Here is a 26,320-nt window from a genome sequence, read left to right on the forward strand (position 1 = left end):
CGTTATCTCCCGAGGGGTCCCAGACTGCAAGAGGGCACAGGCCGGGCTGAGGGACCCCCCCTCCCCCATGAGTGCACAAATTTTTGTGCACCGGGCCTCTAGCATGCGTATGTATGTATATATATATATATATATATATATATATATATATATATATATATATCCCTTTCCTGCTTAAGTTGGCAAGAATTTTTTTTTCTTGGCAGCAACAAAGAATGCTAAGCACTGGAACTGTGAAGGGCCTTATGAGCTACATTACAGAGTTTAGTTTGTCCAGAATTCAGGGCAGAGTAGCGAGAGAGGACACCACAAGCTTCTGAGCAGAGAATAATGTGATCAGATTTTCACTTAAGGATAATTACTTAATATACAGCATAAAGAACGGATGGAATGGGAATAAGATAGATGTTGGGTGGAAGATGGAGAAGTAGAAAGGAAGCAGTGGGGAAAGTTAAGGTGTTATGGTAACCAGATAGGAAAGAGAACATGGTTACCTAGACCCTCCAGGTGCGAGGACATGGGTGGGGAAGGCCTGGCCCTGGTCTGCAAAATCATTTGGTCTGGCCCTGCCAAGGCATTAGGGGTGAGTTAATAAAATGCTTGGCCAAATATAGTAGGCTAATTTTTAAGTTGATGAATTTGTATGGTCTAAGAATCTATATAATAAAAGCATAAGGCAGAACAACTAGAATGGCCGGTTACTATGATGTGCACTGACCACCGGGAGCAGATACTCAATGCAGGAGCTGCCCTCTGGTGGTTAGTGTGCTCCCACAGGGGGAGCGCCGCTCAGACAGAAGTCAGGCTCACGGCTGGCGAGCGCACCTGTGGTGGCAGGAGTCTCTCTGGCCTCCGCAGCAGTGCTAAGGAGCAGCAAACAGGAGGGTGGTAAGGAGCAAGGGTTCCCAGATTGCGAGAGGGATGTCTGACTGCCAGCTTAGGCCCGCTCCCCGTGGGCAGGTGGGCATCCCCTGAGGGGTCCTGGACTGTGAGAGGGTGAAGGCCGAGCTGAGGGACAAACCCCCAGGTGCACGATTTTGTGCACTGAGCCTCTAGTGATATTACTGGTATAAATATCCAAATGGCCCTTGGCAGAAAGAAGTTTCCTCGCCCCTGTGCTAGGGGGACAGAGAGAGGTGGCAGGCTAGATTAAATTACTGATGAACGACAAACAAGTGAGGCCTTAAGAGAATACTGATCCTAAACTCCAGTGTAGAAAAGCAGACAGAACATGCCCATCCTCCACCACGGAATAAATGTCCACAGGGTGAGTGCTCACTAGCCCCTGGCACCAGCCCCTGCAGATAACCTAAAGCTATTGTCAATAGCTGACCATGAACTGAGGGAATATTGCATCTCTTGCCAGAACCACTAAACCCCTCTTTCAGACTATAACAGAATTCTGTTAGACCCATGTGCCCAAACCCTCCCAGGGGCTGTCAGGTCTACATCCACACCCTCTCACAACCGTGTTTTCCTTGGTCCCCACCCAATCACTCCAATCAGCAGTCTGGTCTCACCTTTCCTAAAGCCTCCTGGTTCCTAAGGCTTGGTTCTGGGCTCCCTTTCTTTGTGCCTCTACATCCTGCTCTCCTGCAGCAAGCTCACATTCCCCCAGGCTTTGAGGCCATCGATTTTAGGGACCAGTGAATCCCAAATGTCTGTCTGCAGGTGGAATCAGCTTTACATCCTTCTATGCAATCACCTACTCAACACCTCTATTTGCCTATTTTATGGGTGTCTGAAACCCAATATGTTTAAAACTAAATGTATTTTCTCTCCCAAACCTGCTTCTCCTCTGGGTTCTCCATGTTAATAAACGGCTCCAGCTTATGCCAAACTGGGGTTCGTGTTTCTTCCTTGCTTCCATTCACCACCACCTCTACCCGTGATGAATTACATGCCCTGACATTTTGTTCAATAAATAATTATTGAAAGCCACCTAGTTTCAGGAAGTTTTCTAGGCACTGGGGAGAGTTTAGAGCAAAAAAGACAGAAATCTCTGTTCCCTGTGGAGCATATGGTATGTCTTAGTAATATCAGCTATGTGGTCCTAACATTTTGTCTGGCGATTTAGGGTGTGCTCCATAAACAGCATCTGTCTTACAATATTTAAAATGACAGAGCCCTGGTCGGGTGACTCAGTTGATTGGAGTGCCATCTGTACACCAAAGGTTGTGGATTTTATCCCTGGTTTGGGAGCATACCGGAGGCAATAGATCAATGTTTCTCTCTCTCTATGTCTCTCTCTTTCAAATAAACAAAACATATCCTCAGATAAGGATAAAAAATAATACAAATGAAATAAACTGAAGGAGAGATTAACCACTTTTTGAGCAAGGAATTGCATCACACTTAAAGAGTAACCAAGCTTAAAGAAACTTGAATTTGTTTCCAATAAAAAAATATTTTTGAGGGTGTTAGAAATTTATAGTCTGGAGACCTAAAGAGATTAACAAAAATTGTTTCTATATATTGAAGTGCAGTGATGTGAAGGGCTCTATAGTGTTCATTAATTAATTTAAAAATATCTAGTGAACATCTGTGTTGAGCTAGTCACTGTAGATAGATACTCTCAAGAACTGTGTATGATTTTATCCTATTTCCAAGCTAACACAGTTTCATGAACGATGGTAGAAAGTACTGGGTCACAGCCAGGAGCCTGAATATTCTATTCCCTTCAGTTCCCCCTGCCTCCCAAGTCCCATGGGGCTACTGCACATACAATGGGTTTGTGTCACAACTGAGGAGCCACAAACTTAGAAAACCTCAATCTTTTATAATGAATAATAAGCCTAAATGCCCAGCCTTTGCCCCAGAGGGAGATGGTCTTTAATATACTGGATAGCCACAAACCTGCCTTCTTCATTGGAAGGAGACAACTACCTCAATATTTCAAAGCTTGTCCCGATGCAAACAGCCTTGAAAAAATAGTTGGGAGGGGGGGGATTTTATTTTAAGGAATTGGCTCATGCAATTGTGGGGCTGCCATGTCCAAAATTGACAGGGTAGACTGGAGAGCCAGGGAAGAGATGATGGTGCCATTCAAATCTGGAGGCAGCATTCCTTTTTCCTTTCGGGACATCAGTCTTTACTCTGAAGTCCTTCAACTGATTGGATGAGGCCCACTCACAGTATGGAGGGTAATCTGCTTTACTCAAAGTCTACTGTTCTAACTGCTAATCAATCACACCTAACAAAATATCCTTACAGCATCATCTAGACAGGTGTTTGAAAGAAAACTAGGTACTATTAACTAGTCCAGCTGACATTAAATTAACCATTACAATAGTCCAGAACAAAAGCAAGGGACACTTGTGGAGAATTGTATCCCAACATGTACTTAATGTTTAAAACTCATTAATTACTGTGTCTTTAGACTCCCCCTGCCCTCCCTCCTTTTAATTTTATTAAGCAATTATGAATTTAATCTCATTCATTTTGCATTTCTTCAGCTTTACTCTGAAGTTGGTTCTAGGTGCTTGGGACAGTTTCACTCCTGCGTTTTAAGGCACTCACCAGACGAGAGTACGTGAAGGGCTCTGATGAAGGTGTGCACAGGGTGGTTGTGGGAACAGGTAATGCGAACAAAAGAAAAGGGAAGAGAAGCTGAGCCCTCCCAGACCCATAGATGTCTCTGGAGAGTAATTTTATAGGGTGACCAAATGTCGGTGATCACCCGGAAAACGGGATGCAAAGGCTCACATATTAAGAGTAGTGGCTGGTAGTTCATAGTTACTTAGTGTCATTCTTTACTATTCTGTTTTCTGGCTGATTTCAGAAGGATTGACAAGATTTTGGCTTGCTCTCCTTCTCACTGAGGCCGCCCTCCAGGGCCCCCTCCGCGGTGCCCCTCCACTCGTGACCCCGCCTCCGTCCTCTTTGACCTCAGCCTCTCAGGCTCCGCCCCTTTCTCCGTTCCGGAACCGCCTACCGCGCGCTCCTCTCCTCCCGGCCCGGGCCCTGGCGCGGAGGACTGTGGGAGCGGCTTCCTTGGATACGCGCTTGGCAACGACCAGGCTCCGAGCTCAGCCTGCGCAGGGTCTTTGATTCTCCAAAACTCCGCGTCGCCTGGACTCCACTCACGGTCGCCCTGCTCCCCTCATCACGAGGTAGGAGAAGGGCCGGGGGCAGGGGCGCCTCGGGAGCCGGCGCGGGCTCCCCGCCTCCTCGGGGACTCGGGGGCTGGCTTGTGGGGGCCGCCTGTGGCCTCTGCCTGCCGAGCGGCACCTCCCTCCAGGGCCCGCCTGTCCGCCGGGAACGCGGGCGCCCTTTGCCATCAAGTTTGTGTGGCCGCCTGTCCCAAGTCATAGTCACGCCTGAATCAGGAAAGCTGGCACCGTGAGCACACCCCTTTAATGTCTGTGTCGTGTAAAGCTTGCGAAAAGTGGTCCCAGGAAAGGTGGAATTCGTGAGGTGTACAAGCACGCAGCAAGATGTGAAAACAGCCAAAGATCGGAAGTGCTGTTTTCCCCAAATCCCTTCTAGGCCTAAAATCCCACTTTCTCTACAGGGTCGATTTCCTGGCTGTGAGCTTTAATAGGAACTACAGTGGGCGTGTTGGAAGCAGATTGTCCAGCATAGTCAGCAGAATATCATGAACACAACAAGTACCCTTCACATTTCACACAAAGGTTTTGCTGGCGTTCGATTTTACGTTGAGGGGCATCCCCCACCCAGGTCATTTCAACACTTCCAGTCTTTGGCGAGGCTTATGCTACGCATGAACTTTTTTTTGAAATAGCTTGGAGAAGCCAGCAAGCCAGAGTTGTTACCTTTGTTCTGCCACCCCTACCTGTTTGCCGTGTGTGGATACTTCTTTTACTATTTCCGGCTTGACTTTACACATCTTTCAAGTGTGTGCGTTCACTCGCTATAAACTTTTCAATCTGGCTGCAACCCAGCAGAAAGGATGGAGCTCTGGTTCTAAAAGTTGCTGTTTTTATGACGTACGTATAAGCCAAATTAACTTAAACAGGGCTCATAATCAGGCAGTTCTTGTTCAGCACAGCAGTCCTCAAAGTGTGGTCCTCAGACCAGTAGTGTCAGGAGCATTGGGAACTGGTTAGAAACGTACATTCTCAGGGGCTAAAGGGGTGCTGATGACTCCCACCCAGGACTTACTGAGCCAGACACTCTGGTAAGGGGGAGTAGCAATCTGTATTTGATCTGAAGTTGGAGAACTTCCATATTGCTGTATATGTAATCCCAATGAATTATTATTATTACTTTGTTAATGCTCACCCGAGGATATTTTCTCCATTGATTTTTAGAGAGAGTGGAAGGGAGGGGGAGAGAGACTGAGAGAGAAACATTGATGGAAGGGAGGGGGAGAGAGACTGAGAGAGAAACACCTGGATTGGTTGCCTCCCCAACATGCCCTGACCCGGGCTGGGGATAGAGCCCGCAACTGAGGCACATGTCCTTGACCAAAATTGAACCCGAGACCCTTTTAGTCATAGAGCCAACACTCTCACCACTGAGCCAAACTGACTAATGCTCAATGAATTACGATTATTATTATTATTATTATTATTTTTGGCTGGGTACAGTGAACTTTATTGGTGGTGCACAACAAAGTAGGGCTCCCTATGCCCCTCCCCTTCTCCAGGGGGTCTGGGATGGAAACAGTGGTTAGGAGATTCTCAGTGTGTTGGGGGACCGGTCTGGGGCAAGGACTCCCCAGCAGCTGAGGGCCTCTCTTCCTCTTGCTGGGGCTTGTGGTCCAGGGGACTCTTACTCCTTGGAGGCCATGTGGACCATAAGGTCCACCAGCCTGTTGCTGTAGCCAAATTCATTGTCATACCAGGAAATGAGCTTGACAAAGTGGTCATTGAGGGCAATGCCAGCCCCAGCATCAAAGGTGGAGGAGTGGCTATCACTGTTAAAGTTGCAGGAGACAACCTGGTCCTCAGTATAGCCCAGGATGCCTTTGAGGGGCCCTCTGATGCCTGCTTCACTACCTTCTTGATATCATCGTATTTGGCAGCTTTCTCCAGGCAGCAGGTCAGATCCACAACCGACACACTGGGGGTGGGGACGCGGAAGGCCATGCCAGTGAGCTTCCCATTCAGCTCAGGGATGACCTTGCCCACAGCCTTGGCAGCGCCAGTAGAAGCAGGGATGATGTTCTGAGCAGCCCCTCAGCCACCATGCCACAGCTTCCCAGAGGGGCCATCCATGGACTTCTGGGTGGCAGTGATGGCATGGACTGTGGTCATGAGTCCTTCCACGATGCCAAAGTTGTCATGGATGACCTTGGCCAGGGGGCCAAGCATTTGGTGGTGCAGGACACATTGCTGACAATCTTGAGGGAGTTGTCACACTTGTCATGGTTCACACCCATCACAAACATGGAAGCATCCGCAGAAGGGGCGGAGATGATGACCCTCTTGGCTCCACCCTTCCAGTGAGCCCCAGCCTTCTCCATGGTAGTGAAGACACCGGTGGGCTCCACAACATACTCGGCACCAGCATCACCCCATTTGATGTTGGCGGGATCTTGCTCCTGGAAGATGGAGATGGACTTCCCGTTGATGACAAGCTTCCCGTTCTCAGCCTTGACTGTGCCTTTGAGCTTGCCATGAGTAGAATCCTACTGGAACATGTAGACCATGTAGTTGAGGTCAATGAAGGGGTCATTGATGGCGACAATATCCACTTGGCCAGAGTTAAAAGCAGCCCTGGTGACCAGGCACCCAATGCGGCCAAATCCGTTCACTCCGACCTTCACCATCGTGTGTTGGTTGTGGCTGGCACAGCACAGGAGTAGAGGCTGTCTGACCAACAGGAGGAGCAGAGAGCCTGAATTATTTTTTTAATGCTGAATAGTTTTTCACTGCATAAATATACCACAGTTTGCTTCTCCATTGTATTGATGGGTATCTGATCTAGTTCTAATTGTGGCCTACCATCAGTAAAGCTCCTGTGAACATTGTTATACAAATCTCTTTGTGGACATGTTTTCATTTCTCCTGGGTAAAAACTTTGGGATGAAATTGCTGGGTCGTAAGAGATAAATGTTAATTTTATGAAACTGCCAGGCTTTTTTCCAAAATTGTACGGTTTATACTCCCACCAACAATGAGTATTCCAGTTGCTCCATGTCTTTGTTGACCTTTTCAATTTAGCTATTCTGGTGGCTGTGCAGTGGTTTCAGCCTGGCACTGTCATTGACTATTACATACCCCTTTTTCTGCTCCTTGAAAATCAGGACGATGATATATCCCTCTCCAGTGCTTGTCACTGTCCTTTGATGCAATAGGTTTGGAATGAATGTGAAATAAGGGCAATGAATGAACGTTTTGACACCTACTAGTAGTTTTGAGAATTTGACATGAAAAAAGTTTTAAGGCTGGAAAAATGTGTAGAAGTAAATTTGACCAGAAAAGTTTTTAAATAGTTATACTTTATTTCAATTAAGAATTATTTCTTATCCCAAGAGCATATTTACACTGCTGATTTTTCCTAGGTACAGATGATGCAGAATGTACACCTGGCCCCAGAGACAGATGAAGATGACCTTTATTCTGGTTACAATGACTACAATCCAACCTATGATACCGAGGTAAAAAAAAAAAAAAAAAAATCTATGTTTTTTACATTGGTTTTTGTTAAGCAGCTGGTTCATGAAAACTTTAAATTAAGTAAGCTGTTTAAAAGGTTAGAAAAGTGCTTTTACTGAAGACTCTGCTAACTTCCTTCAATAATAATAATAGTGGCAGAGGGGGAAATCATGAGAAATGTTATGGAAACAAACTAGGATGATTGGCACATACTGTATTCTTCAGTGCTAATTATCTGAATGTGTGAGTTAAAAATACTTAGATCACTTGAAGTAGCTAAAATCAGTTGTTTTTAATTTTCTAAATTTGAAATGTCATGTTGAGTTACTTTAATTCTTTTAATTAAATTATGTAAATATTTTCTACAAAAATTAGGAAATAAAAATAGGTATAGAGAAAAGTTAAAATCATAGAACCTGTCTCCACCCAGAGATAAGCATTAACTAACTTATAGTGCTTGTCTTTCCATTTTCTTATGCAAATATGTGTATATCTCTTTATAGTTTGGGATAAAATGGTGTCATACTCTGTGCTGTTTTGTAGCCTGGATTTTCTCTCTTATTAATATCCACTCATGTCAGCAAATCTATATCTACTTAATATTTTATGGTGTAGTTATTTAAAAAGTGAAATTAGTACTAAAATGAATATTTAAAATCTTTTTACATCATTTTGAGTTATAGTTTCCAAATTGTAAGAGAGAAAAAACAAAAAACCTTTTTATAAACTCATCTTGAATTAGTGTGTGAAAAAAGGATGAAGGATGTGGGAGCTAATTTACTTGTTAGTGTATAAAAATCAAATATTAGCATTTATAGGACTTTTAACTAATTTAGGAAATCTCATTCTCTTCTACTGAAGGTTTTCATATAGTCATTTTCAAATTATATTTTCCTCTAGAGAAAAATGGTAGTCTATGAATTTGAGACCTAGAAAGAAAATAGAAACCATTTACTTACTCTATATGAAACAAAAATATAGGAGATACTAATCATTGTAGAAAATTTGAAAAATACAGAAGATTGGAGAAAAAAATGAATGACATAAATCCTGTCACTCAAAGATTACCTGTATTAGACATATCACCTGATGTTTTGCTGTATTCCTTGTCTTTTACTACATAGGTGTTTTTCTCCCAACATACACACACACACACACACACACACACAGGATTTTATAGACTCCTTTTTAAAAATTTGCATGAAAACATAGGCATTTTCCTATATTAGTATAAATAATGAAAACCACTGATATCTCCTCTTTTATTCCAGTTATAAAAGTAATATGTATAGCCTTGACCAGTGTGGCTGAGTTGGTTGGAGTGTGGTCCCATATACCCAAAGGTTGTAGGTTCGATTCCCAGTCAGGGCACATGCCTGGGTTGCGGGTTCGATCCCTGGTCAGGGTGGGTATGGGAGACAACCGATCAATAGTTCTCTCTCGCATGGATGTTTCTCTCTCTCTGTCTCTCACCATTCCTCTAATATCAATAAAGAAAATAAATTATACGTATAAAAATATACATGTTCATTATTAAAAAACAAAATTACCCATAGTTATATTATTCAGAACTAACTACATTTAATGTTTGCTTTGTTTTTCCTTCATACATAGAGTCTTAGCATGTTTGAATTGAACTAGCATTTACTTTTCTGTTTGCTTTTTTTACATATAGCTACATTGTGGGCATCTCATGATAAAAAAACTGAAGTAAATGTAATATTAATGGCTACATAATACTGAAGATATACAGTTGTTTATAACTGTTTTTGATCATAGGATATTTATTTCCAGTTTTCTGCTACTATAAATAACAACAATGCAATGAACAATTTTATGCATAAATAATTTTCTGTATTTTGATCAAACATTTTCTAGGATAGAATCCAAAAAATGGAATGTAGATAGTTCATGAATATGATCATTTTTAAAGCACCAGAGAAACTTCCTAACTCCTTAGGTCATCACAGTGTGGCTTCATTATTTCATTTGGAGTGAATATTCAGAATATAAGAAACAAAAATAAATCATATAGTAAAATAAAAATAATACTTGCTTTACTTTACCCATGGTTATCTTTTCTCTTACTTAATTGGAATAATAACAAGTTTAATATATAACTGAATTACTTGAAACAGTTATCAAAATATTCCATAGATTTTGCAAGTTGTTAATGAAAAAGAACAAATTACAAAAGTTGTGTTTGTAATTGGAGAATTTGTTGACAATTTTTAGTTTGTCAGAATTCATTGAGCTGATTAATCAAATTTTACTAATAGTTTAGTGTGCCGAGCCAGCTCAGCCAAGGGTTCGGCAAGCCTGAGTGTGGGCGGTGAAGGATGAAGAAAAGACAGATAAAGAGAATAAGCTGGGTCTAGGTGTCGGCAAACTGTGGTTCGCGAGCCCCATGCGGCTCTTTGGCCCCTTGAGTGTGGCCACGAAGTTTCAATCGCACCGTAGTGCGCGCCCGCATGTGGTATTTTGTGGAAGAGCCACACTCAAGGGGCCACAGTTTGCGGACCACTGGTCTAGGTGGATCTTCCTGTGCCTGGCTGAGGCCACAGAGAGAGATCCAGACAGCAAACTGAACCTTTATTTTATAGCCAGAGGTAAACAAGGTAGTGGTCACCGTAGTTACAGTGTTCTTGTGAGTTTCACTTGCTACATCAAACCTCAGCCCATTAGCTACCCAGATAAGATCTAGGGAGTGTCATAAGGTCAAGCCTAATTATGCTAAGAGGGCTGTGCCCTCTAAGCTGGGACTTGTTTGTGGCTTTGCCAACAGGTCAGTCCGAGGCTTAACCCTATAGCCGCTCCCTACAGTTTAGGAATACTAGAAGACTTCCTTTTCCAAAAAATCTGCTGAAATACTATAATCAATTATGCTAAAGGTTGCCTTTGGTTATATACTTCATGTGAAAGTTGCCTAGTTTCTATAGCTAACCAAGAATTGTGTATTTATTTAATTTTATGTAGCTGATATGCAAGGTTATAAAGATTATTTTAAGTAAAAATTAAAGAAGGATGCTTGTACATAAAATTTTTAACGTGCACAGTATTAACTCCTGGTTATACAAAAATTTTACTTTAATTGTCTGTATAGTTTTAAAAAGTGAATTGATATTGACTCTATTTTTAATGTATTATTTGTATTTATTTATTTATTTTTGTATTTATTTATTTTTTTGTTAATCCTCACACTAGGATATTTTTTCCATTGATTTTTAGAGTGAGTGGAAGTGAGGGGGGAGGGAGAGACAGAGAGAAAGAGAGAGAGAGAGAGAGAGAGAGAGAGAGAGAGAGAGAGAGAGAAACATTGATGTGAGAGACACATAGATTGGTTACCTCCTGCATGCACCACTCCAACTGGGGCAGGGGATCGAACCTGCAACCCAGGAATGTGCCCTTGACTGGGAATTGAACCCAAGACCCTTCTTTGCATGGGCCAATGCTCTAACCACTGAGCACACAGTCCAGGCTTGTATTTATTTTTTAATAACCAAGTATATTTTTGTGAAATGTATCCACAGAAGGCACTTTCCAAGTCTCCCAGGATGCCTGAAACTGGCAATGGTACTGAATCCTATAAGTACTATTTTTTTCCTATGCATACATATTATGGTAAAGTTTAATTATACATTAGGCACAGTAACAGATTACCAACAATAACTAATAATAAAATAGAATAATTATAACAATATACTGTAATAAAAGTTATGTGAATGTCATGCTGGAAGGCACCAGGGAGGCTGCAACTTCATAGTTGGGTCCAGATCCTTGTCACCACACAAGAAAGAATTTGAGATTCAGCAAAGCACAGTAAATTTATTAAAAGTACTCACTTGAGAAGGGAGTACTGGTGAACTCAAAGGACTAGATACCCCAATGGGGTCTGGGTAGAAGGTTTTTATAAATGCGGGGGAGGGTGGCATAGGTTGTACTTCAGCTTCTGATGCTGGTGGGGTGACTGCTGATGCAGCTTGTCCTCCTTCCCCTCTGGATAATGATTTCTTTTTGGTCCTCTTGGAACTGTCATGGTGATCCAGGAAGAGGAGTGGTCCTAAAACTGCAATGTAAATTTATTCTAATGGTATTATAATGACCTGTTGATCATTTGTCTGTCGATAAGGCTGCAGAATCTGCTTGAAAATGTTTTTTGTTTATGTTGAATACAGGAAATTGGGAGGGGGACGCGGGGAACAGGTGGTCAGCAAAAGTCACATCCAGGACGGAAAAGGGGAGGGATAGACCTTGAGGCCTTTGTTCCCTAATCTAAATTTTCTGACTCATACATTCCCCCTGAGAGATTTCAATCCCATAATCATATGGGAAGAAGAAGGGTTGGTGTTTCCTCTGTAGTTGCTTCAGGCTGAGATTTGGTATAGACCAGGGGTGGGCAAACTTTTTGACTCGAGGGCCACAATGGGTTCTTAAACTGGACCGGAGGGCCGGAACAAAAGCATGGATGGAGTGTTTGTGTGAACTAATATAAATTCAAAGTAAACTGTTATGCCCAGATTTCAAGGTTCCCAAAAAGCCCACCAGGGAGCCAGCGAGTCCCATGCAAAAGCAAAGAGTCCCTTATTTCAAACTAGTTCGGCTCCCCGACCACACTCACCGATGCAACGGTAAGCCCCGTGGCAGAGAGAGCGAAGCCTGATGGGACTGTGGGTTTTATAGGGGGGTGGAGTCAGGGCAGGAGAGGGGACTGTGGGCTCCGCTGATTGGCCAGGCGCTAGTCGGTGTCTCATTACACAGGATGTGGTCATAGTGATGGCGTGCACTTCCCTTGATTATCATTGGCTAGTCCAGAGAAATCCTGGGTGTGGCTAGCAGAGGCTTCTTCCGGGAAGAAGCCCTGCTGAGCACATGGCTCTGTCCAAAAATGGAGGACCCAGGGCAAGATGGAGGGCGCAGTTCTAGCTCCCCCCAGGGCGAGCTGAGCCGGGGGTCCAGCAGATCGGCCAGTTCCAGTCCAGACAGGAAGTCCATGTCCTTCGTCTAGTCCCCGGGGCGCCAGCGATTGCCTCCTTAGGCAACCTGGTAGCCCCCCCACCCCTCCCGGGAGGTCACCATATTGATGCCGAACTTAGTGCGGACACCCAATCCGCATAGCGCACTACAGCCCAGAATTCCTGGGCTCAAGAGATCCTCCAGCCTCAGCCTCCCGAGTAGCTGGGACTACAGGCGCGCACCACCGCGCCCGGCGCCGCCACCGGGGCTGCTCGAGGCAGGGAGACCTGGAGGTTGCTGGCTCTTCCTCCACCACCGCTGTCGCGCGGGTGGTGGCGGCCTGCGCCGGGCTGGGGAGTCGGTGCCGGAGGCTGCCAGCATGGTCAGGCTGTGCCTCATGGGGCCCGGTGGCCGGCCCACGTAGGCCCGGTGATGACTCGCCCTTTCATAAACATCATTACATAATAGGGTACGGTCTTTTTTTTTTAGTTTTATTCATTTCAAACGGGCCGGATCCGGCCCTCGATCCGGCCCTTGGGCCGTAGTTTGCCCACGGCTGGTATAGACCCTGCCTAGCCTTGGATTGAAGATCTCTTCCTGCCTGATCTAAGAGCCCAAGCCCTATATCCCCTGGATGTTGAGGTATGGTCTGGAATTCTTGGATTATAATCATTTTTACATGAAACTGTTATAATCTAGAAGATTATAAATTTAACAAGAAGATTAAAAAGGCGTGGACCAAATTATAAAAAAAAAGAAGAATAGTTACTTAAGGACCAAGGAGTAGAAATACTCAGGTGAAAGAAGGGAGAGCCTTTTTAATCGTGTTCCAAAAGACATCAAGATCTGTTCCTGAACTCTCCAAAAATTCATCTGGAATAAAAAAAGACCCCGAATAGCTGCAGCAATCCTGAAAAAGAACAAAGTAGGTGGGATCTCAATACCAGATATCAAGTTGTATTACAAAGCCACTGTTCTCAAAACTGCCTGGTACTGGCACAAGAATAGGCATATAGATCAATGGAATAGAATAGAGACCCCAGAAATCGGCCCGAACCAATATGCTCAATTAATATTTGCCAAAGGAGGCAAGAACATACAATGGAGCCAAGATAGTCTCTTCAATAAATGGTGCTGGGAAAATTGGACAGATATATGCAAGAAAATGAAACTAGACCACCAACTTACACCATACACAAAAATAAACTCAAAATGGATAAAGGACTTAAATGTACGACGGGAAACCATAAAAATTCTAGAAGAATCCAAAGGCAACAAAATCTCAGACATATGCCGAAGCAATTTCTTCACTGATACAGCTCCTAGGGCACTTGAAACTAAAGAAAAAATGAACAAATGGGACTACATCAAAATAAAAAGCTTCTGCACAGCAAAAAAAACCATCAACAAAACAACGAGAAAACCCACTGTGTGGGAAAACATATTTGCCAATGACATATCTGATAAGGGCCTAATCTCCAAAATTTATAGGGAACTCATACAACTTAACAAAAGAAAGATAAACAATCCAATCAAAAAATGGGCAAAGGACCTAAATAGACACCTTTCAAAAGAGGACATCCAGAAAGCCAAGAGACATATGAAAACATGCTCAAAGTCACTAATCATCGGAGAGATGCAAATCAAAACAGCAATGAGGTACCATCTCACACCTGTCAGACTGGCTATCATCAACAAATCAACAAACGACAAGTGCTGGAGAGGATGTGGAGAAAAAGGAACACTTGTGCACTGCTGGTGGGAATGCAGACTGGTGCAGCCACTATGGAAGACAGTATGGAGTTTCCTTAAAAAACTGAAAATGGAACTCCCATTTGACCCTGTGATCCCACTTCTAGGAATATATCCCAAGAAACCAGAAACACCAATCAGAAAGGATATATGCACCCCTATGTTCATAGCAGCACAATTCACCATAGCTAAGATCTGGAAACAGCCTAAGTGCCCATCAGTAGATGAATGGATTAGAAAACTGTGGTACATCTACACGATGGAATACTATGCTGCTGTAAAAAGGAAGGAACTCTTACCATTTGCAACGGCATGGATGGAACTGGAGAGCATTATGCTAAGTGAAATAAGCCAGTCAATAAAGGAAAAATACCACATGATCTCACTCATTCATGGACAATAGAGACCATTATAAACTTTTGAACAATAATAGATACAGAGGCAGAGCTGCCTCAAACAGATTGTCAAACTGCAGCGGGAAGGCCGGGGAGGGTTGGGGGGCAGGAGGTAGGGGGGTAAGAGATAAACTAAAGGACTTGTATGCATGCATATAAGCATAACCAATGGACATAAGACACTGGGGGATAGGGGAAGCTAGGGGACTGTCTAGGGCCGGGGGATAAAATGGATACATATGTAATACCCTTTGTAATACTTTAAGCAATAAAAAAAAAAAAAATCTGTTCCTTAGTTATACCTGTGAAGCTAAGACGCCCGTTCGTAGATTTTTTGGATATTACATTCAATCTGACCTGATTTGTTTACTTACATACAGCAGGTTTTGTTAATGACTTCACAGATGCCTCCCTGTTTGGTTAAGGTAGTCTAGGGCAAGTTTGTTGTCTAGAACTACATTAGCTAGAGAATCTAAGGATTCCTAAGTTCCCTGTAGGGCCTCCCCTGTGTCGGTAGCAAAGTCTTTTAGGGCCTGAGTTAGAGTGTGTAAGGTTACCTCATGATAGCTGAATCCTATCCAAGGGGTGGCTATGCCGAGTGTCACTCCTATGCCTGTTATGCTTAGGCTTATGACTCTTTTGGCTCTTGTTGGGGAGGTTATATTGTGAACAATTATTCCCGCTCCTATGGGCCCTTATAAGACCAGAGTGCATTGTCCCTTGAATTGGGAGTTGTCTCTGCAGGGGTAGGTGCAAGGCCAGGAATGGGAGTAGTAAAAGTTCCTTGGGGCTGTCTGTCATAGGGGAGTTGGTGTTTCAGATGTTCACAAAGACAGACATATCCTGGGGGTGCACAAGCTCTCCCAGGGAGTAAGGCCCCTCGAGGTCTAGGGATGACCGACTAACAGAAGGGCCACTGACACTACAGGACAGTGAAAGTGGCCCTTCTGTTAGTTTGTCATCTCTGGGCCCCAAAGGGCCTTCCAGGCTCAAGGATGTGATAAATTCGTTTTTAAGCCTGGGTTACAAATTCCTCCCAGTAAGTGCATCTTCCAGAAGGAGGTTGTATTTTCTTTCTATCAAAAATTTTGTGGGAGGCAGGGCACCAGTGGGTGATGTTAGGATGTCAGGATTGTGAGGTATCAAAGGTCTTGGGAAAGATAGCAGGGGTGTTGAAACCCCAGGAAATATTCGACTTAGCGTGGCCTTATTGGTGCGTGTATTGCAGGGGACGCAAGTAATGTTGAGGGAAGAAGAAGTAAAAGTATATGGTCATTTTCTCTGGATGTGATTATAAGGTAGAGTGAGGTGAACACAGCCAAAAGGGTTCTTTGTGATACTGAGATGAACCTCCAGAGGGTAAGATTTTCCAAAGTGCTTTGGGGAACCTGAAAGGAGAATAGGGATCTGGGCTTGTCATTACAGGGATATACTCAAGGCTTATTGTGTTGATCTGAGGGTGGGGATGGCAGATCCAACAGACAGAAAGATTGTTTCCTAAAGTGATGATATTTGTAAGGTTGACAGGAGAGTTTTGTCTTTAATCCCTGTAGGGCAGCGGTTCTCAACCTGTGGATCGAGACCCCTTTGGGGGTCAAACGACCCTTTCACAGGGGTCGCCTAAGACCATCGGAAAACACATATATAATTACATATTGTTTTTGTGATTAATCACTATGCTTTACTTAAGTTCAATTTGTAACAATGAAAATACATCCTGCATATCAGATATTTACATTACGATTCATAACAGTAGCAAAATTATAGTTATGAAGGAGCAACAAAAATAATTTTATGGTTGGGGGTCACCACAACATGAGGAACTGTATTAAAGGGTCGCGGCATTAGGAAGGTTGAGAACCACTGCTGTAGGGTAATGGGGGAAGTAAAACAAGTAGGGCTAGAATTACCATTTTAAGAGCAAGGGATATAGTTGCTAGGTGGGATGTTTACTGATGGACAAGTGAGGAAAAGAATGAGGGCAACAGAAACCCTAAGCAAAGAAAAAGACCTAAAATCTCAGTGGCCATGTGGTGGATCATTTACTTATAGGTCAAGGAGACTTCTTTGGGTTGTTTCGTAAGTCCTCCGGGGGTTCACAGGTGTGGTTGTCCTTCTGGCATTCCTGCAGAGGTTCAGGAAAGAAAGTTTTATTCTACATAAATGTGTCCAGGATCATATACCAGGTAGCTTGACTGCGGTGGGGGTGGCAAGCAAGATCTGGTAGGACCTTTCCATTTTGGAGTTAACTGGTCCCCTGGGGAGCTTTCCTTCCAAGTCTTAAGAAGGACCCAGTCCCCATGAGATATATTGGGCCTATGAGAGGATGTGTTCCTGGGGATGGAAAGATTTAATTGCCTTATTTTTGGAGAGCCTGTTGCGCCTATCCTAGATTTGTTACAGAATTTACCAGGTGACCGAAAAATACACAGGAGTAGCCAGAGATACAGGAAAAACCCATTTATTTCCTGATGTACTAGTACCGTGACTCAAGGGAGCCTATTTCCAGATCCTGAGCGAGCCAATATGGAGGAAGCTTTCTCTTTATACCCTTTTGTTTCTTTGTCTCCCAAATAAGCATCAGACTTCCGGACCTTTTGTGGGCTTTGCAAAAAGCCCCCTGTGTTGGGATGGGGGCCGTGAGAACACACCTAAAGGCCTGCCTGGCACCAGCACTGATAACCCCCTCCGGAGGTTGTGTATTGTTCATGGTTTATGGCCTCTGTAAAATGGGAGTATTTAGGTAAACAGGTCTTGCAAGATCTGATAATTATGGGAAGGGGCTGTGACTAGACTACAGGCAGTCCTCCGGTTACATTGGACTCGACATACGTCGTTTCGTGGTTACATCGCCATCTCCCATTTATTTATAAAAAAAAAATAGTTCCGTCATTTTGACGTATGTACATATGTGCTTTATGTTTTTTATTATTTATTTACCACAAGCAAAGGTCAGGAATTGTTATCTTCCTTTAAAATTTTTTTTTACTGTTTCACTTCATTACTGCTGTGTATGTGCTTCATGTGAGTGACATAGTTGCTTATGTAGGTGGGTTCCGACTTACGACGAAAATCACATTATGTCGCGCCGTAGGAACGGATCTCCGGCGTAACCAGAGGACCTACTGTGTAGGCTAACAGGAATGTGCATTAGGGATACTAATTAACTAGGTACAGAGTAAGGCTGCTGGACTCCCTCCCCCCACTCCAAAAAAAAAAAAAAAAGTCTTATTTTTCTCATGAGGTTGATGATATATTTAAGTTGCTCCTAGACTTCTAGGTCAAAATATATGTCAGAGGTTAGGAAGGGCCTCCTGTATAACATATTAAAAGGGCTTAGTTCTAAGTTTGACTTGGGAGCTCCTCTGTATCCCTGGCATAATTTTGCTAGGATTTTCTTTAAGGTATGCTTAGCCTTTTCTACCTTTTCTGAAGACAGGCCTTTATGAACTATGTAAATGGTAGTTAATGTCTAGGGCTTTGGCTGTTTGTTGGGTGATTTTGGCCACAAAGGAAGGACCCAGGTGATCATACAGTAAAATAAAAATATTTGTCACTTTGGAGGCTTCGGGGCAGTCTAAACCTTGGAATGATTTCCTTAAGGAGGACTCTGGTTACCTCCACTGCCTTTTCAGTCAGGATGGGAAAGGCCTCTACCCATCGAGTAAAAGTGTTTATGAATACTAGGAGATAGCAGATACCCTGGGAGAGAGGCATTTGTATAAAATCTATTTGCCAATCTTCTTCTGGGAAGGTACCCCTTCTCTGCATATGCTTAAGAAGATGGTGGTGGGGTGCTGGACTTTATTTTATGCCCTGGCTTGTTAACTGAAAAGAGAACACAGGCTTGAGTGACTTCTTTTATGGCTCAAGATAGGCCCCTCCCAATGAAGATTTTTTACATTAAAGAATAGGTGGCATCTTAACCTAGATGGAGAAATTCATGAAAGGATTTTATAATTTTCCATTGATCCTTAGCTGGGAACAGCAGATTTTTGATCTCTAATCTACCATCCTTCATTGTTTAGGGGAAAACTTTGCCCTTCTGCCCAGGTGTTTTCATCAGGGGCATAACTTGGTTTGATGTACAGAGGAAAAATACATAGAATTAGGGCCATAATAGAGGTATCTGACTTGGCAGCCTCCTTTGCAGCCCTGTCAGCAAGGGGATTTCCTTTTCAGAGGTTCTCAACCTGTGGGTCACGAACAATGAAAATACATCCTGCATATCAGATATTTACATTACGATTCATAACAGTAGCAAAATTACAGTTATGAAGTAGCAATGAAAATAATTTTATGGTTGGGGGTCACCACAACATGAGGAACTGTAATAAAGGGTTGCGGCATTAGGAAGGTTGAGAACCACTGCTAGAGTTCAGATATTTTATTTTGTTTATTTATTTTTTTTAGAGTTCAGATATTTTAGTTGTGTTCCTTTGATGTCCCTTATAGTGCTGCATGGCTACTTCTCGGGGTAGTTTTGTTTTTGTTTTTGTTTTTGTTTTTATGAATATATATCTTTATTGATTTCAGAGAGGATGGAAGAGGGAGAGAGAGAAAGAAACATCGATGATGAGAGAGAACCATTGATCAGCTGCCTCCTGCTCACCCCACACTGGGGATCGAGCCCACAACCTGACCATATGCCCTGACCAGGAGTCAAACCATGACCTCCCTCAAATGTAGTCTCTCTCACTCAAAATATTTTATTTTACTGTACTTACCCTTCTTGTGATTATGTAAGATGATAAAATGCCTTCATGATGACATGAAGAGAGGTGAATGAGACATTATTGAGTAAAATAAGTGTTACTTGAACAAAAGCACTTAGAGACTACGTCAGTCTGATAACCAATCTGATAACTTAGGTGGCTCCTAAGTGATTAACAGGAGGGGAACATATACAGTGTGGATACCCTGGACAAAGGAATGATTCATGTTTTCAGTCCGTGGTTGACCTTGGATAACTTAAATGACAGAAAGCAAAACTGCAGAAAAGGGGGGACTACTATAGATTGAAATAAATCAGAGGCTCTTACAAGAATTGTGCATAAGTTGTGTATGAAGCATTAGAGCCAGAGTGGTGTTGGCAAAGGAATAGGAAGTAAAGGCTGATTAGACTATTTGTTGGTAAGATTCCCTTCCAGAGTCTAAAATGGCATTTTGTCCAAGGAACCCAGAAACACTCATATTTTGCTCTTGACAGTTGTTCCTTTCTTCAAATTTCCTAAGAGAGAATGTGAGTACAGGTCAGGAATCAGCAAAACATAATACCATTTTTTTCCTTTATTGATTAAGGTATTACATATGTGTTCTTATCCGCCCATGGCCCCCCCACCCCCCACCCCCACTGAGTGTATGTCCTCAACCCCCTGCATACAAGTCCTTTGATTGACCTCTCCCCCTTACCCCCACCCTCTCCCCTACCTTCCCTCTGAGGTTTGACGGTCTGATCGATACTTCTTTGTCTCTGGATCTGTTTTTGTTCATTAGTTTATGTTGTTCATTATATTCCATAAATGAGTGAGATCATGTGATATTTATCTTTCTCTGACTGGCTTATTTCGCTTAGCATAATGCTCTCCAGTTCCATCTGGACCTGGAAATGGTAAGAATTCCTTCTTTTTTACTGCAGCGTAGTATTCCATTGTGTAGATGTACCACAACCTAGAACTAACTCTCCAAAAATTCATCTGGAATAAAAAAAGACCCTGAATGGCTGCAGCAATCCTGAGAAAGAAGAACAAAGTAGGAGGGATCTCAATACCAGATATCAAGCTGTATTACAAAGCCACTATTCTCAAAACTGCCTGGTACTGGCATAAGAACAGACATATAGACCAATGGAATAGAATAGAGAACCCAGAAATCAACCCAAACCACTATGCTCAATTAATATTTGACAAAGGAGGCAAGAGCATACAATGGAGTCAAGACAGCCTCTTCAATAAATGGTGTTGGGAATATTGGACAGATACATGCAAAAAAGTGAAACTAGACCACCAACTTATACCATACACAAAAACAAACTCAAAATGGATAAAGGACTTAAACATAAGACGGGAAACCATAAAAATCTTAGAGGAATCCGCAGGCAGCAAATCTCAGACATATGCCAAAGCAATATCTTCACCGATACAGCATAATAACATTTTATTCCAATTGAGGTTCTGATTCCAAATGACCTTGTAGGTTGGACTCCATGGAGCCCTCCATTTCTCAAACTTCACTGCTCCAGAGTGATGAAGTCATTTTCACTTGAGCAAACAAAACTGGAACAAGAGAGTGTTTGCCCCATTGCTTTTAGAGAATATTTCCTTTTCTCTCCCAAGGCTTTCTCAGACAAGTTCCTCTAAGTCATGGCCCCACATATGAAAGAAGAGAGAGATGAGATTCTCTGTTCCTGCTTTTCTTTCCTGCTTGGAGGAAAGAAACAGAAGAAAGGCCATATCCTTGTAAACTTGATCTTTAACTAGACATAATGATGCCACGTGTCTAATAAAGTGTTCTTACGATTGAACAACATTATCAGTACTCATCTTCCTAGCAGAGGAAGGAGCCTTAATATTGTGGGCATTGGGAAGGAGGGATATTTGATGATAGGGAGACTATGAGCCCCTACCTGGACATCAACAGATGGGTAAGATGAATTAGAGAGGATCATGAATACCAAACAGAAGAGGTTCAACTTTTTGTTGTTGTTTGAATCCTCACCTGAGCACATGCTTAGAGAGAGAGAAACATCGATGTGAGAGAGAAACATTGATCAGTTGCCTTTTGTACACACCCTGACCAGGGATTGAACCTACAACCCAGGTATGTGCTCTGACCAGGAATTGAACTGGCAGCCTTTTGGTGGATTGACGATGCTCCAACCAATTGAACCACTCTGGCTGGGCAGAGGTTCAACATTAAAAAAAAAATTCTCACTTCATGTTGAATGTTAAATTTTCTTTTCATTTTAGGAATTGGAGAATGACACAGCTTTTCAGCAAGCTGTGAGAACCAATCATGGCAGAAGACCTCCAGTAAGTAAATTACTTTTATTGTGATAAAAAAACACATAATAAAATTTACCATCTTAACCATTTTTGAGTGTACAGTTCAGTTATTGTTAAATATATTTATTCTCATTGTTATGAAACTGATCTTCAGAACCTTTTCATCTTCCCAAACTGAAACTCTGTTCCCATTAAACAACTTCCCCATTCCCTTTCCCCCTGTCCCTGGCACCACCCTTCTACTTTCTGTTTCTATAAAGTTGACTACTTTTTGATACATCATATATGTGGAATCATATAGTATTTGTCTTTTTATTACTGGCTTATTTCACTTAGTATAATGTTCTCAAGGTTCACCCATGTGAAAGGATTTCCTTCCTTTTTAAGACTGAGTAATAGTCCACTGTGTGGAGAGACCACATGTTGTTCTGTGGACACTTGGGTTGCTTCCACTTCTTAGCTATTGTGAATACCAGGTGTGCCGGTTACTAATGTGGATTTTGTAATCAAAGAAAACACGATAATTTCAAGAGAAACATCAAAAGTGCTTTATTCAAAGTAATGTCCATAGCTAGCTACACATTTCCCCCATCTTTCAGGTAATTTGTGAATACCGTCCCAATAGGACTTTTCTTGTTTTGAGGCAAACCATTCAGAGACCCAATTTTCCACTTTTGTGTGTGTTTTGAAGTGCTGTTCAGAAAGTGCGTGTGCCATTGATCGGAACAAGTGGTAATCTGAAGGAGCAAGGTCTGGTGAATACAGCGGGTGGGTAATACTTCCCAGGCAAGATCTTTTATCGTGTCTTTAACTGGTTTTGAAGTGTGTGATTGTGCGTTATCATGAAGCACTCACAAGTATCTGAGATAGAGCATGTTCACCATAAGCTTCCTGAAGTATACAATAACTTTTTCTTCAAAATAAAGTAATGAATTAAAACTTCCCGCAAATGCTCTTTTTTTGCCATGAAATTCGACATTTTTAAACGTAAAAATATCTATAATGTTAACACCTTCAGCAAATTTGACATATGAAGTTTTGAAGCTTGCTGTCAACACAACAAAATAGCATACATATCAAATCACATAAATAATCAACATATGTGTAACTCCATCTAGTGAAAAAAAATCCGCATTACTAACTGGTACAACTAGTATGCTGCTGTGAACATGGCTGTGCATATATTTTAAGACTCTGTTTTAAATCCTTTAGATAAATACCCAGAGGTGGAATTACTGGAACAGATAGTTCTATTTTTAATGTTTTTAGGAACTTCCTCACCCTTTTCCATAGTGATTGCTCCATTTTACAATCCCAGTAACAGTGTACAAGCATTCTAATTTCTCTACATCCTTGCCAACACATACTATTTTCTATTTTTCTGAGAGTAGCAATTTTAATAGGTCTGAGGTGATTCTCATTGTGGTTTTGATTTGCATTTCTCTGATGATTAATGATGTTGAGTATCTTTTCATATGTTTGTTGGTCATTTGTATATCATCTTTGAAAAAATGTCTAGTCAATGTCTTTGCTCATTTTTAAGTAGGTTATTTGATTTTTTGTTATTGTGTTCTAAGAGTTCTTTATATATTCTGGATATCAACCCCTTACCAGATTAATGACTTGCAAATATAGTATCCACTCTGTAGGCCTTTTCAATGCGTTGATTATATGTCCTTTGATGCACAAAATTTGTTGTATTATATATTTCTATTTGTCTATTTTTGCTTTTGTTGCCTGTGCTTTTGTTGTCATATCCAAGAAATCATTGCTAAGTCCAATGTCATTAAACTTTTCCCCTATGCTTTCTTCTAGGAGTTTTATAGTTTTAGGTCTTATGTTTAGGCCTTTTATCCATTTTGAATTAACTTTTGTATATGGTTTAAGATAAAGATCTAGCTTTATTCTTTTGCATGTGGATATCCAGTTTTCCCACTGTTGGAAAGACTGACCTTTCCTCATTGTGTGGTCTTGGCACCCTTGTTGAAGATTATTTGACCATATACACAAGGGTTTTTTTCTGGGCCATTTATTCTGATTCATTGGTCTAGTCTGTTTTTACACCAGTACCTCCCTATTTTTGTTACCATAGCTTTGTAATCTGTTTTGAAATCAGGAAGAATGAGTTTCCTAATTTTGTTATTCTTTTTAAAAATTCTTTTGGCTATTCAGGATCCCTTGAGATTTCAAATAAATTTTTTTATTTCTTTAAAAAATGGCATCGGGATTTTGGTAGGGATTGGATTGAATTTATAGATTGCTTTTGGTGCTATAGACATCTTAAGAATAGTAAATTTTTGAATCCATGAACATGGGATGTTTTGCATTTATTTGTCTTACCTTTAATTTCTTTTAGCAATGTTTTATAATTATATTTTAGATCAAAAATGTTTTATGCTTTTGAGAATATAAATTTTATTTATGTAAGATTTGGAATATGTTTACCTAAATCACTCATTGTTTAAAAATATTTGTAATTTTTAAAGTTACATAAATATTGATCATTGGGGCTTAATTTACAAATTACTCTTCTCTTGGATTAATGATCCTCCATTAATTATATTCCATCAGCATATGAATTGCTAGAGTGATATTTTTCAGTATTATTAAAATTTTTGTGTATGTCATGCAAAGCATAGACATCTAACTTGCACAGTGTATGGAATCTGCCAACTCTCTTTTGTAGTTGAAAACAAACAGGTTGATAAGTGAAATATAGAAAGTTCTGTAAGAAAGAGTATAAATTGTTATGGGACCATAAAGAAAGGTTATTTGTCACTGGAACAATCAGAAGAGGCTACTTAGGATAAATTTACAGTTGAATATTAAAGGGTATGTACAGTTAAGACTGACCTTGAGATATGGGAGGAAAGGTATGACACATGAGGGTGTAGGTGAATAAAGGAAGAGTCAGGGTAGGCTCTACTTTATCTGAAGAGATCTGACCAATGCTTAAAAAAAACACACACACCCAAAAAAACAGATTTAGTTATTTGTAAGTAGTTGAAAAAAAAAAAACAACTTTCTTTCCTTCAGTTTGTTCTCATAGAAAAAAGTCCTGAGACTCTATCCTTTTCAGCTTTATCTAAGACCTGTTATGTAAATTAATCAAGTTTTTAATGTGTGTGTGTGTTTGGTTTTTTTTTTGTGTGTGTGTTTTTAGTGTCTTATATTTTTACTGATTTGGGGGAAAGGGTTTTGTTAATGAGAAAGATATGGTCAAATTTTATATTATGATTATGGATTTTTTTTTTAGTTTTTTGCTTTATATATTTGGAGTAAAAATATTTAGAAATGTTATATTTTCATGGTAAATTGAGCCTTTTATTGCTATGAGATGTCTTTCTATCTCTAGTAATTCTGTTTGTCTACTTTGTCAGTTATTAGTATATTGATATAGCTATACCACCTTCCTTTTGTCTAGTGTTTTCATGATATGTCTTTCCTAGTCTTTAACTTCCAACCTTTCCATATGCATTTATTTATTAGCAGCATGTGATTGAGTTTTGCTTTTAAAATACAGTCTGATAACCATATTTTTTTTGTGAATTATTTAGTCCATTTGCATGTAATGAAATTACTGGCTTGGCTTCAATTTGTTGTGTTACTATTTACTTTTCAAATTTTCTGCCTTTTTTATGTTTCATTTTCTTTCTTGTCTTCTTTTGTTTGTTTTTTATTTCCATTTTCCCCCATTGTTATCTTGGGAGTTTACATCTATAAAAATTCTTTTAGTGTTTTCCTAAAGATTATAATACTCATCTTTAACTTATTAAAGTCTGGTATAAATTAGTATTTTACTGTTTCCTGGACAATGCTAGAATTTTATATTATTTTCAGTTATTTTTCAGTTCTAGAATTTCTATTCTTTTTTTATACTTTCCCATTCTCTGCTGAAATTATCGATCTTGTGTTTTAGCTCAGTGGACATATTAAGCATATTTATGTTAAAATTTGTGTCTGATATTTTCATTATATGTATCACCTTCTGGGTTTCTTTTCATTCTTTTGTTTTTCTTGGCTTTTGGTTAGGTAGTTTTGCCTCATTTATGTCTAGTTATTTTTGATTGAATGCCAGACAGTGTAAATGAAAAATTTGAGAGTTAATTTAAGGCCATATGTCTGTGCTGTCCAGTATGATAAACACTGGCCACATGTGGCAAGTTACATTTAAATTATTTAAAATTAAATACAACTTAAAAATTCAGATCCTTGTTACGCCAGCCACTTTTCAAATGTTCAGCAGCAACATGTGGCTAGTAGCTATCTCATCAGACAGGGCAGGCATGGAATGTTTCCATCAGTGCAGAAAAGTTCTACTGGATAACACAGCCAAAAGTGATCTCATCTTTCAGTAGAGAGAATTTACTCTTGCTTATGGCCTTAGAGATACTAGAAATCCTGGATCACCCTTATCCATTTGAGTTTGAGATGATCCTAAATTGGACTTTAGTCCTTACAAGGGTTGTTATACTTCTAACTTACTTTTCAGTCTTAGCCTTTTGAGATCACAGTCTAAAGCTCGGAGAATTACAAGGACAGCCACCTTGGCAGGCCCCCAACTCCAATGTTTATCTCCTCAGGCCTGTGAGTCTACAAAAAGCTATGCACAGCTTCTCAGCCATGTCTTTGGAACAAGCAGATGCCTATA

The 26,320-nt window shown here is 41.1% G+C and overlaps 1 protein-coding gene and 1 pseudogene across 4 annotated transcripts in view; one reads left to right on the forward strand and one right to left on the reverse strand.

Annotated features, from left to right (window-relative positions):
- The first annotated feature begins 3,926 nt into the window (after positions 1–3,926).
- The window catches only part of IFT88 (intraflagellar transport 88), a 164,550-nt gene continuing 142,156 nt past the window's right edge, over positions 3,927–26,320 (forward strand). For 3 of the 4 annotated variants that reach the window (XM_059684203.1, XM_059684202.1, XM_059684204.1), the window contains exons 1-3: positions 3,981–4,112; positions 7,472–7,567; positions 21,634–21,696. In XM_059684203.1, coding sequence (XP_059540186.1) covers positions 7,478–7,567; positions 21,634–21,696 — 153 coding nt within the window. In that variant the 5' untranslated portion in view covers positions 3,981–4,112; positions 7,472–7,477. Of the gene's footprint in view, positions 4,113–7,471; positions 7,568–21,633; positions 21,697–26,320 lie in introns of all 4 variants that reach the window. The other variant, XM_059684205.1, reaches the window with a different exon arrangement.
- On the reverse strand, positions 5,547–6,736 carry LOC132228190 (glyceraldehyde-3-phosphate dehydrogenase-like; annotated as a pseudogene).

This window comes from Myotis daubentonii, chromosome 2 (genome assembly GCF_963259705.1).
Source record: "Myotis daubentonii chromosome 2, mMyoDau2.1, whole genome shotgun sequence".
In the NCBI taxonomy this organism is placed as follows: Eukaryota; Metazoa; Chordata; class Mammalia; order Chiroptera; family Vespertilionidae; genus Myotis; species Myotis daubentonii.